The sequence below is a fragment of the Zeus faber genome (genome assembly GCF_960531495.2).
Source record: "Zeus faber genome assembly, chromosome: 20".
Classification (NCBI taxonomy): Eukaryota; Metazoa; Chordata; class Actinopteri; order Zeiformes; family Zeidae; genus Zeus; species Zeus faber.
The window spans coordinates 21,690,702-21,703,985 of NC_137207.1; the positions used below are offsets into that span (position 1 = coordinate 21,690,702).

Below are 13,284 nucleotides of genomic sequence, written 5' to 3' on the forward strand. Positions count from 1 at the left end.
GGGAGTTGACCAACGGGCTGACAGTTTGTTGGGGGGAATGAAAGAAAAAAGAACAACATCATTCCATTATGCGTGCTCATATTGCGAGGGGATGATGTCCACGCTGCTCCTCCAACCCTGAATCCAGAAGGTATGAGCTTTTTGATTTATTTCCACATTATGCCAGAGTATTTGTTATTTATTACTGATTCTTTGAAATCATAATTGCTACCAAATGCAAAAACATCTTGCATGACTCAGTATGACATATTGATATATGTGATATATGATATATGTATATTTATGAGTGCATATACAAATATATATATATATATATATATCTTTTTTTTTTCTTCTCATTAAATCTTAGTGACATACTGAGTCATGTCTGCAACATACACACTAGTCAGTATCAGCTGTATTATGCTGTCAGATGTTTGATGGATATCAACGCCTCAAAAACAACCGCTTTAGTGCTTTAGTGCTGCAGAGGCAATCCCCACCGACTGTTCTCATGAATACATATCCATGCATTGCATTCAACTTGAAATCAATCTGCTCCACGAAAAGCCCTCCAGCTTGAGCAGCCTTAAGAGGATTAGACCAGTAGGCAAATGGGCAGCCAGAGGAACCTGCAGAGAGCCAATTAACCGGCCTGCTCCTGCAACCCGGGGGCGGACGCATCGCGCCGGCCCTCAAATGGGAAGTTAGCCACCGAGGGCTGCTTGTAAAGCTTCACTCAAATACCACATGTAGGTGCCAAGGTGTTAGTTAAGGTAGTTTGCATCCATCAGGCTGTATGGAGATGTAACAAGTGTTGTATAAACACGCCCACCGAGTGTTTGGTTCTGCTGTTCGACTCTCACGGCGGCGACACACCCACACCCAGAGCTAACTCGCCGCCGTGTTTGTCCTCCGACTAGGTCCCGAGAGCCATCAGCCGTCATGGGGAACCAGCTGACCGACATCGCCCCCGCCACCGCCTTCCTGCCCAACTTCCAGTCACTGCACATCGTGGTCATCGGCCTGGACTCGGCGGGAAAGACCTCGCTGCTCTACCGGCTGAAGCTGCAGGAGTTTGTGGAGACCATCCCCACCAAGGGCTTCAACACGGAGAAGATCAAGGTGCCGGTGGGCAGCTCCCGCGCCACCACCTTCCAGGTGTGGGACGTGGGCGGGCAGGAGAAGCTGCGCCCGCTCTGGAAGTCCTACACGCGGCGGACGGACGGCATGGTGTTCGTGGTGGACTCGGCGGAGCCCGAGCGTGTGGAGGAGGCCAAGGCGGAGCTCCACAAGATCACGCGCACCTCGGAGAACCAGGGCGTGCCCGTGCTGGTGCTGGCCAACAAGCAGGACCTGGAGGCGGCGCTGTCGGTGGGCGAGCTGGAGAAGCTGCTGGCCGTCCACGAGCTGAGCGCCTCCACGCTGCACCACGTGGAGAGCTGCAGCGCCGTAGACGGCCGGGGCCTCCAGCCGGGCCTGGAGAGGCTGCACGACATGATCCTGAAGAGGAGGAGGATGATGAAGAGCAGCAAAATCAGGAAGCGATGAACCTGTCTCTCTCGCTCTGTCTCTCTCTCTCTGAAGGACTGGACTCTACCTTAAGGGCATTTTTTAACGACCCTTTGAGACGCCTCTAAGAGGACTCTGTGCCAATAAAGAAATTGCTTCTGCCCCGGGGTCCATTCCGTCTGCCCCGGGGTTCCATCGCATCTACCCTGGGGCCCATTGCTTTTGCCCCGGGGGTCTATCCCTTCTGCCCCAGGGTTTATCCATTCTGCCCCAGGGCTCCATCTCTGCTGCCCCGGGGCCCATTCCTTTCGACCCCGGGGTCCATCCCTTCTGCCCCGGGCTCAGAAGGGATGGATTGGGTCGCCATGATTGATGCAGTATTGACCTATGGACTCGCCTGGGGGCCTCTGCATTCAAAGTGTATCGATTTTAAGGAGCTTTTACGGCCGATTCAATCATTGAGAGAAGGTCGTTGCTCCACCCGAGCACAGTCGCTCCGAGGAAGTATTTTACGATTACCAGAAAATACTTCTCGGTATGAGTGGCAGGACCAGAGCCCAACATTTTTCTTCCACTACAGCGAGGGGAAAAAATGTCTGAGTAAAACCGGAAGCCCTCTTATTTCTACCCCGCGGTCAGAAAGTGCGCCTCACGTTGTGTAATTTATTTTTTTATTTTTTTCCTTCGGTCCAGAAATGCTTCATCTTAATCCTCCTTTTTTTAAAATAATTTTTTATTATTTTTTATATATGTGCATCTCACCCGTGTTTTTGTGTTGGAGGAGAGTGCTTTTAGCGGCGTGAAGCGATGTGAAACATTGCTCAGGGACACTGGAGCAACAATGTATTTATTTTGAAAAGCCATGGGACAATAAACCCAAAGTGCACCCCCCCCTCATTCTGCAGAGGTTCCTTTGTCATTTGGAATTAAAAAAAAAAAAGAAAAAGTGTTTATATACAAATTGTACATTTTTGTAACATTGACGTAAATAAATCAAAACGCTGTACAGTGTTAAATTGCCCGTTGTTATCTCCGCAGTTGATTAAATGCGATGAAGGCAGGAGCGTGGAATCCAGTGCAGTTTATTTCATTGCTTGTCAAAGCGGACGATGCTCAGAACCATTTAAAATGAAGCTCAACAGCCTGAAAATAGGTGAATATTAAACAAAATATAATAATATTTAAATAAAAGTTAAGTAAAATGAAAAAAGCCACAGCTGACACAAATAGCTAGAACCCAAATAGTTAAATATATAAAAATATAAAGATTATCTATAGGTAATTCATTGATTTTGAGGATTTAGGGAATTAATTATTAAAGTAAATGGATTGTGTGAAATCGACATCACCGAAATTGCAGCTCATAAAGGGTGTGTGTGTGTGTTTTACAATACTTGTGAGGACCTGTCTCCAAATGTACTATTTTTTGGGTTAGAAGTACACCAGGACTTCACTTCCCAGGTATATAGGATCTCACTTTGATACCTGTGTGTGTGTGTGTGTGTGTGTGTGTGTGTGTGTGTGTGTGTGTGTGTGTGTGTGTGTGTGTGTGTGTGTGTAGATATATACTGTATATAAAAAGATGGGGGTTGGGTTCTGACACGGCTGACAAAATATCAAAGATCACTCCTGGAGTAGATGCTCAGATCAAAGAACCGTCTGCATCTTCCTTTTTGAAAATCTGGACACTTAGCGCTCACCAAAAAAAGAAACACAACTTTATTTTTCCCCCAGCTAATGAGTCTTGCGAAGACACATTCCCTCCACCTCCACCTCCCCCTCCACCTCCACAGAGGCCACGCCGTAGCGTCTCCTTTGATTTCCACCTTCAGCGGCGCCCGCTGTTATCATGGTAATTAGATCGGAAGGAGGCTGAGGATGGAGCCGCCAGGCCGGAGGGGAGAGAGGAAGGCCAGAGGGAAGGGTTATGGACGTGGTGTGGGAGGACATGCGGGCGGGCGGTGTAAGGGAGGAAGGGGCGCAGGACAGAGGGCGTTGGAGGCCGATGCTCCGCTGCGGCGACCCCTAACGGGAGCCGCCCAGAGAAGGAGGAAGAAGAAGAAGAAGAAGTGATGAGTGGGATCAAACAGCACAAGGAATGGGAAGTGTGTGTGTGTGTGTGTGTGTGTGTGTGTGTGTGTGTGTGTGTGTGTGTGTGTGTGTGTGTGTGTGTGTTGGTGCCACACTACACACTGTGGGAGGCGCGTAACGAGTGTGATGAGGTGTGGGGGTCCATGGACCATGAAGCTCAGACGTCCTGTCCCTGTGGGGGTGTCACAAGCCGCGCTTTACACCCAATGCGACAAACGACGACAGCAAAGCTGAAGTCCATGGAGAGTCGGATTCCGCACGTTGAAAAAAAGCCGTGACGCGATAAGTTTTGGTTAAACTGGAAGTGACGTCAATTCGGATTTATTTCTATTATTGGAATTGGGCTTAAAACGTAGTAAACAAGTCACGTATATGAAATAATGACGTTGTTAACGGTGGATGTCTCCATATTCACTATCAAATGTATTTTTATAGAAGTGAATTGTGCGAATTTTGTATTTATCCTTTTTGTACTTTAAACTTGAATTCATTGAAATGGAAAGAAATGTCCAGCAGCTCCCATTTCCCCGATATTTTTGGATGCGACACCCAGGCGCAGTTCACGTGACCGCCACTAGGGGAAGGATCAGACCGTCCGGCGCTTTCAAAGACCTGAATGAGTTTCCTGAGGGTGAACCCATTAGAAATTAGGAATCATTTGTTTCATCGGGGGGAAAAAAACAAAGTTGTTACTGTTAAGTTGTTGTTTTTTTTGTTTGTTTGTTATTTTTAGATAAAACACCGTAGTAGTGATGAAAGGTTCGACTCTTTTGGGAGATTCGGCTCTTTGCGAGCGACTCGGTAAAACGATTTGTTCGATTTCTCCGACTCGCTTCGGCTCTGGGTGGCGGAATGGAATCCCCGCCAGAACCTTTCGATTCCGTCAAATGATTTATTTAGGGATGACACAAAAGTGTGAACCGGTCACGCTGGACGTGTGTTGACACCTTCAGCCTTTTTTCACATGTATTTAATCCCCTTTAACTGTCTTCGGTTCGCGAGTAGAACACTCCCCGCGTGGGCTCTTCTGCAAAACCACTCCTCTGTCGAGGTGGCTCCAGACTCCCGACTCGTCTGAGAGAGTCGTCTCCCCGCGGGGAGGGAACCTTGATGCGAGCGGAGTGGAAACCTTCCCTCCGCCCTCTCGCCTGCCGCCCGCCGCTAGCGACAAGAAAGTCTATTTTTCTTGCCGCGGACGGTTGATGACCCGAAAGCTCTGGAAAAAAAACAAAACAATGCCCCCTCTGTGCGCGCCGTGTTTACATTCCATGACAAAAGCCGTTTGGGAGCGGCCGTCCCGCTTGAAAGGCTCTCCCCGGCCGAGAGAACGGCTGTCGTGTCGCGCGTTCTTTCCCTCTTCTTTTTGTTTTTCCCCCCCGGGGGGTCTTTGAAGTTCAACGCCGGGCGCTAAAATGTCGCGGAGGGCTCCTTCGACGGCCGAGAAACAACTCGGAGTCTAATGACTGAACCGGACGGGCGAACCGGTGACGCGGGCTGGGCCGTTGAACGGGATCGCTCAGCAACACGCGGGAAAAAAAAGGCTGACTTGATGCCCTCCAATAAAAAGAGGCACCTTCCCCCCCGTGGCTGCGCCCGTTGCCGCCTCAGCCAGTCGCAATTTTGCGCATTCAGTAAGTAAAGACGAGGCGAGTAAAGACGGGGCCACGTGGCCTAGTAATGTGCCACAGCAGCCCGTCCGTACGTTCCCCTGGGGGGGGTCAGGGCGGATAGCGCCTCCCAAAAAACGACACCGATAGACCCCAAGCCCGCATGCGTCCCCGGTCAGGCCTCGGTCAGGCAGCAGTCGGGTAAGTTTCGGGGGTTGGACCCGCGGAGACCTCTGGTCCCGTCGCTGTAGCGGAGTTGACTCGGACCGGAGGAAAAAGCGACGGAGCCGCGTCGACATACGCGCGCGATTCAAAACCTTGGAAGCGTTTCCGACTGTGACCAGGGCCGGCCGCAGGCGTCAGCACTCCGCGCGATTGTTCGGGACCACAGCCGCTAGGGGCGGGGCGGGGCGGGGCGGGTCGGGGCCGGACTGGGCGGGGCTTGGCGGGGCGGGGGGCACACGATCAGGGTGACTTTCTGTGTCGCAGGGCCGCCTCGACGCATAAGCCAGAGCGAGTGTGTTTTTACTTTCGATGTTTTTCATCATTTTCCCGGTGGCCTGACAGGAAGCTGGTCAAGTTCATCGAAGCAGGAAGACGGGACAAACGCCGGTCGATCAGCGATGACAGCTGATCCGCGGGTGTAGGGTCAGTTTGTCACGGGACTGAGGCCCGCTCGTTTCTCAGTCACTGTCTGTTCCATCTCCGTCTCAGAAGTCAACTCGGCGGGAGAGCGAGTGCTGAGGGGTCGCAGGCGCCTACGGAGGAGGGTCACCCCGAGATTTTCCGCGGCCCCGTCCGACCACTCCCTACGAGAGATTTCCGGGTGGCGCCACCGCAGGCCGGCCCCGCCCGCTGCAGACGGACGATCTGTATTTCCTACGCGGTTGAAGTGATGTGCGTGCGTGCGTGCGTGTGGGTGTGTGTGTGTGTTGCCGCCCCAGTTGCCTTGGATGAAACGACAACTAGGACACACACACACACACACACACACACACACACCCCTGACCTGCATGGCCGCCCAGGTCCACATTATTCACCGCGGTGAGCTCATTACGAGCGTTCCCGGACGCCTTTCCTGGCACCATCCTGCCAGAGCAGCTGGCTCTCTGAATACATTAGCATCACCACGGGGCCGGGCTTCGCTCCGGCAGAGACGCGCCGAGGTGTCCGTCAGCGCCCGTAAATAATACGGGAGAGAGAGAGCAACGGCATTACTGAAACTCGGGAAGGTCGGGCGGATTGTCAAAAGCAGAGTTGCACCGCAGAGTTTTCCAGCTGTTTTTCTGTCACGGCAGGAAAACCTCCATCCGGTTGACCGCGTCGCTGGGTCAGTGACGCAAGAGTCGCAAACGATTCGTTCGCGGCGAACACTTCTTTCAAGCGACTCAGGAGTCTGGAAGAGAGTCGATCTTTGACCCTCAAACGGAAAAAGAATCGCGGAGGACTCATTAAAAAGTCCAAGGCAGGAAAAAAAGAAAACTGTCACTTTCGGTGCGAAACGTGAGCTTGCACACGGAGTTCCGTTCTGGCCGATGGGTTTCCGATGCGTCAGAGCGGCCTCGCAATTTTGATCTTGCAACACAAAGGCGAGCTCCCATTGTTCATTCATGTTAAGTGGAATCCCCACCATCCTTTCGCCGCGCGCCGGGCGAGCGAGCGAGCCGGGGAGAAACACCCCGGAGCAGGAGCCTGGATTCCACACTGGACCGGCTTGTTAGACCGCGGCCGCCGTCCCTCTAATGAGGGAACGGAGAGGAGGCCCGGGGCGGCTCGGAGCACATCGCCTCTCCTCTTCCTCCCTGCTCTCTCCCTCTCTCTCGCTCCCTCTCCCTCTCTCTCTCTCTCTCTCTCCCCCTCTCCCTCTCTCTCTCTCTCTCTCTCTCCCTATCGCTCCCTCTCTCTCGCTCTCCGTCCCTCAGATTCAATTCCTCTTTGACGAATACTCTTTTTCATCTGTAATCGTCTTTCTCACCCGCCTCTCTGAGTCTCTTTCTTCTGTCGGATGTGTTCTCTGGTTGTGGATGGTGGATGGCAGCTGACGTCCTGGGCGAGAGAGGGAGAGGGAGAGGGAGAGGGAGAGAGAGAGAGGGAGAGGGAGAGGGAGAGAGAAAGAGGGAGAGGGAGAGAGAGAGAGAGGGAGAGAGAGAGAGAGAGAGAGAGAGGCCTGGGGGATGATTCATTGGGGGGTACGTGTCACCTGTCTGTCAACGTCAGACAGGTGTCGCAGGCACTGCGGAGCACTTTGCTGCTCTCGAATCCCCCCCCCGTTCTCCTCGGCGCCGTCGGTTCCCTCGCCCCCTTCGGCCCGGGGCGGCTTCCCGGGGTCTGACCCCGTGCGCTTGTTTCACCAAGTGCGCCGCAGCGCCGTTAAAAAAAACAAAACAACCCCCCCCCCCCCCCCCCCCCCGCTGAGGTAGCCTCCGCTGAGGCGGTGCTGGTGAACAAAGAACAAAGAACAAAGAACCTCGACGGTTTCGAAAAACTAGTAGAAGTGAATCATAGATTTATGATTCGAACATTAAAACAAAGCAACTCGCGTGGGGCACAAATAAAATTGAGGCCAAAAGATCTCGACAGGGTTTCCCACAGAGAACTCTGATATTTAGAAGAAGAAACAGTCTTTAATCGTCACACGACACATGCACATGCTTGATGGTGGCCGGTGAAATGGCTCCTCTGCTTTTGACCCATCCTGGCTTGTCCTTCCTCCGGGTGCACAGCCAGGAGCAGTGGGCAGCATACGTGGACGCGCCCGGGGACCAGGTGATAAGTGTCCATCGCTGGTCAGACGATGGTGGGTGCGTGTTTTTGGTGGGGGCCCTTACTGACGTGAGGTGGAGGAAACCCCATGTGAACATGGGGAGAACATGCAAACTCCACACAGAAAGGCTCCTATTTGGGAGATAACCCGCCGGAGCACGGTGCCAACAGCGCCCCAGGCGGGAATCGAACCCAGGACCTTCTTGCTGTGAGGCAGCAGTACAATGCACTGCGCCACCGTGCCACATCTTACGTTGAAATTATGTGAGTGAGCAGCGCGGTGAGTGAGCTGGAGATACAAGAGGGTTGAGCTCCCAATCCCCCCCCCATGGGACAAAAGAGTAGAGCCCAACAGGCGGAGGCAGCAAGGCGGGTGGAGCCGGAGGGGCCGGCTGCATAAATAGGCCGCCCAAATATGGGCGTGGAAGCGTGCGGCGCCGTCGAGTTGTCCGACAGAACCAGCTCCGCAAGCTACGCATCATTTAAAAATCAAGACGACTGTAGAGGTCAAACGCACCTGACCAAAAGGAGGGAATACTGTATATTTATACTGTATATTTATATGTATATTTGAATATATATATATATTTAATGACTGGGAACAGAGTAAAATGTCGCTGAGAGTCTGAGCTGGGGCCTTGTTTGCTGATTGTCTGACGCGCCATCAGAAAAAAATTTGCAGGGATCAAAATATATGTTTTGTAACTTTTAATAATCAAAGCAATTTATCTTATCGTAACGTGCAGAGAATATACTCAAATAATCAAGTAACCATAGACAAAAACAGCGGCCCACCAAAAATACGGCGATCCACTCCACCCTCCCGTTCTACCCCTGAACAGGTGACATTACCTATATTACCTATCACCTGATGATATCAGTCACTGTGATTGTGCCATAACAAATAAACAGCCAAAATAAGCAAAAACATTTAACATTAGTGAGGGGGGATATCAGAAAAGCAATTTAGATCCTCCCCCTCTCTCTCTCCCCCCTCTCCCCCCCTCTCTCCCCCCCTCTCTCTGTCCCCCCCCCCTCCCTCTCCAGGGACAACGTGATGTCAAGTGTGTGAGATCAACTGAGGTTTCGCATCAAGGAGGGATTTCAAGGAAATCGACATCACCGAAATTGCAGCTCATAAAGGGGAGGTGTGTGTGTGTGTGTGTGTGTGTGTGTGTGTGTGTGTGTGTGTGTGTGTGTGTGTGTGTGTGTGTGGGGGGGGGGGGGGGGGGGGGGGGGGGGGGGTCTTTTGAGGATTCAAAGGGTGACGTGGGAGGGAGGTCTGGATTCCCTCTATGAGCTTTTCCTTCCAAAACACCATAAAGCTGTCACAGGGGCCTTCCTTCCTTCCTTCCTTCCTTTCTTCCCTCTGTCCCTCCTTGCTTCCTTTTTCCCCCTCCCTTCTTCCCTTCTTCCCTTCCTTCCTTCCTTCCTTCCTTCCTTCCTTCCTTCCTTCCTTCCTTCCCTCCTTCCTTCCTTCCTTCCTTCCTTCCCTCACTCCTTCATTCCTACCTTCCTTCTCTCCTCCCTTCCGGGAGACGCTAGTCATAAGTCATGTTATAGACGCTAGTCATAAGTCATGTTATAGACGCTAGTCATAAGTCATGTTATAGACGCTAGTCATAAGTCATGTTATAGACGCTAGTCATAAGTCATGTTATAGACGCTAGTCGTAAGTCATGTTATAGACGCTAGTCGTAAGTCATGTTGTAGACGCTAGTCATACGTCATGTTATAGACGCGAGTCATAAGTCATGTTGTAGACGCTAGTCGTAAGTCATGTTGTAGATGCTTGTCGTAAGTCATGTTGTAGACGCTAGTCGTAAGTCATGTTGTAGACGCTAGTCATAAGTCATGTTATAGACGCTAGTCATAAGTCATGTTGTAGACGCTAGTCGTAAGTCATGTTGTAGACGCTAGTCATACGTCATGTTATAGACGCGAGTCATAAGTCATGTTGTAGACGCTAGTCGTAAGTCATGTTGTAGATGCTCGTCGTAAGTCATGTTGTAGACGCTAGTCGTAAGTCATGTTGTAGACGCTAGTCATAAGTCATGTTATAGACGCTAGTCATAAGTCATGTTGTAGACGCTAGTCATAAGTCATGTTATAGACGCTAGTCGTAAGTCATGTTGTAGACGCTAGTCATACGTCATGTTATAGACGCGAGTCATAAGTCATGTTGTAGACGCTAGTCGTAAGTCATGTTGTAGATGCTTGTCGTAAGTCATGTTGTAGACGCTAGTCGTAAGTCATGTTGTAGACGCTAGTCATAAGTCATGTTATAGACGCGAGTCATAAGTCATGTTGTAGATGCTAGTCGTAAGTCATGTTATAGACGCTAGTCGTGAGTCATGTTATAGACGCTAGTCATAAGTCATGTTATAGACACTAGTCATAAGTCATGTTGTAGACGCTAGTGTAAGTCATGTTATAGACGCTAGTCATAAGTCAAGTTGTAGACGTTAGTCGTAAGTCATGTTGTAGACGCTAGTCATAAGTCATGTTATAGACGCGAGTCATAAGTCATGTTGTAGATGCTTGTTGTAAGTCATGTTATAGACGCTAGTCGTGAGTCATGTTATAGACGCTAGTCATAAGTCATGTTATAGACACTAGTCATAAGTCATGTTGTAGACGCTAGTGTAAGTCATGTTATAGACGCTAGTCATAAGTCAAGTTGTAGACGTTAGTCGTAAGTCATGTTGTAGACGCTAGTCATAAGTCATGTTATAGACGCGAGTCATAAGTCATGTTGTAGATGCTTGTTGTAAGTCATGTTATAGACGCTAGTCGTGAGTCATGTTATAGACGCTAGTCATAAGTCATGTTATAGACACTAGTCATAAGTCATGTTGTAGACGCTAGTGTAAGTCATGTTATAGACGCTAGTCATAAGTCAAGTTGTAGACGTTAGTCGTAAGTCATGTTATAGACGCTAGCAATAAGTCATGTTGTAGACGCTAGTCATATGTCATGTTATAGACGTGACTTATTTACTTTGTTTTAAGCCCAATTCCAATTAAAACTCTTGACCGGTCATAGTGTCCAAACCAGAGCTTAGGTAATGTGAACGCGTCCTGGAGCCACGATCGGACGTGAAAATCCGGCACAGCAGCGCAACAAGGAATGGAATGAATGGACTCGCGGTTTGTTCTCGTCGCCGTTTTCGGATTCGGCGTAAACCAGGCTTAAGTGAGAAAGAAATCTTTTTAGGTTCAAGGTTTCGTGCGGTCGTGACCCCCAAACGGCACCATATGGATCCAATGGTCTTGTCTTTTATGCGTCCTTGGCCGTCGGCTGCAGGCGCTAATTATTCTCACATGAATAAGGGATCTCACCTCAGGAGGCAGGGGATGTTTATACATATTCATCAGAAAACACTTGGGCTTGCAGACTTTATGGGCTGCAAATTCTTCGGGACATTCTGACATTCAGACCAAAGTTTTCCAAACGCGCCACACTTTGATCATCCGCAGGGTCTCCAAAAATGACTTCATAGATGATTGATTTTCAACTAGGGCCTGCTAAAAGGAGGGTTAGCTGGACTCAGATTAAGAATCGTTCCAAGTACTTTTTACACATGGTGTTTTGGATTGAAGAGTTTGAAAGGCTTTGCTTTTTGAAGTCTTACTCTTCAAATAATAATAAGCAAACAAATCAACAACCAAAAAGAGTGAACGTTCTGAATTAGGTCACGTTGGCCCAGAGGTGCAGCATAAATCAGGATGCATATAAAATAAAAAAAGACTTATAAATGCTTGAAAACAGCATTATTAGGACATTCAGGTTATGACTCAATGTCCTTGTAGAAACATGTGAAAATATACAATAAACCTAAAAAAAAAACAATGAACAAATATAGCTGCAGGCAGCAATACTCAAGATTCAAGATTCAAGAGGTTATTTGTCATATACATATACATACGGTCATACATATGTACATCGGGATCCAGTTCAGTCGTGTTACGACAGCAAACGTTTTACGGTTTTAGGTTTTTTAAGCATGGTGGTCGCTGGTGCAGCCTTGGCTCATTTGTTCCACCAATCAGCTTGGACTCACGTTACTGAAGGTTGTGTCGGTTAGTCCTTGGTCCTCGTGAACAGCGTTTTGACAGCTACCGTTCCTAGGTCTTCCGGTGCGGATCGAAGAAGAAAGAGCCGGCTCCTCCAAAAGTTCTTTATCACTATGACAAAGTTCCAAAGGACTGATCCCAGATTTCAGGGTCCTGTGAAACGCAGCACGAGTTACAATTTTCCGAGTGCCCGTTAAACGCGGCATCGGCTCCTTTTGTCTCTCGTTTTGAACAAGCCTTCATATATGGAACGCTAAGCGGAGCGGCCGCTTTGCGGTCTGCAACGTGCAAAGTCGCCTGATGCGAATGACAACCCAGAGACGACGCTTGGACAAAGTATAACGTAGGATGATGATGTCACAAAGTGCCCTGCCCCTCAAACCAATCAAAGTGCGCCAACGTTCTTCAACGTCCGGTAAATTTGAAACGGCGTTTCACTCGTTCGTGCACGAATTGTGCCTCGCATCGATCAAAATTGAACCACAAGATGTCTGAAACGTCCCGGTTTCCAACGGCACCTCAACAATGTCTGTGCATACTGCGGTTGCCGTGTTTCAGATACTTTTAGCCCGAAAAATGCCGAAGACGTGAACAATAATACAAATCCGAGCAAAAACAATAGGGGTCCAGCCCGCTAATGAAATAAACCTAACAACAGACCAGAAAAAATGAACCTTAAAATGAACATGAATTTTCATAATCTTGTAATAACAGCACATCCGGATTATGAGGACTCTAAATTTGTCCTCACAACCCAAATGTCCTACAGTATTAGTGCTGGTGGGTATTCGGGTTCGTCAATTTTCAACCACACACACACACACACACACACACACACACACACACACACACACACACACACACACACACACACACACACACACACACACACACATACACTAGATCCCATGTTGGGATTACCCAAAAGCCCATCTGGCACGTGCACAGCGGGCAGGGCATGCACGAGCGGCGGCCGGTGGGCTCAAAACACCGGCTCCTTCTAATCCCTGCTACTAGCACTGAGACGTCCACATCCACAGCTTGCTTTTGGTTTATTTTTGGTTTATTTGGGTTATTTTGCGTTGTCACGGTAACAGTGGTGGACAGAGGCCAGAGTGGGCGTGAAGTTGTTTTAGGTGGATTTAAATGGATCTGGAGCAGTGACAGCCATAGATAACTAAACGGTGATTGTCAGAGATTAGACCCTGTGTTCATAGATTTGAATATATTTTGAAAATAAAAATGGGCGCTGATCC

General features: G+C 49.5%; 1 protein-coding gene across 1 annotated transcript; it reads left to right on the plus strand.

The window, feature by feature from the left end:
• arl4d (ADP-ribosylation factor-like 4D) lies at positions 1-2,507 on the plus strand. Its single transcript, XM_080021173.1, has 2 exons — positions 1-130; positions 903-2,507. The coding sequence occupies exon 2, from the start codon at positions 925-927 to the stop codon at positions 1,528-1,530; it is 606 nt and encodes a 201-aa protein (XP_079877299.1). The 5' UTR covers positions 1-130; positions 903-924; the 3' UTR covers positions 1,531-2,507.
• Positions 2,508-13,284: the final 10,777 nt, after the last annotated feature.

What these genes read in the sequence shown, in the direction of transcription:
- arl4d (XM_080021173.1), top strand. Translation starts at nt 925, where the DNA reads ATGGGGAACCAGCTGACCGACATCGCCCCCGCCACCGCCTTCCTGCCC.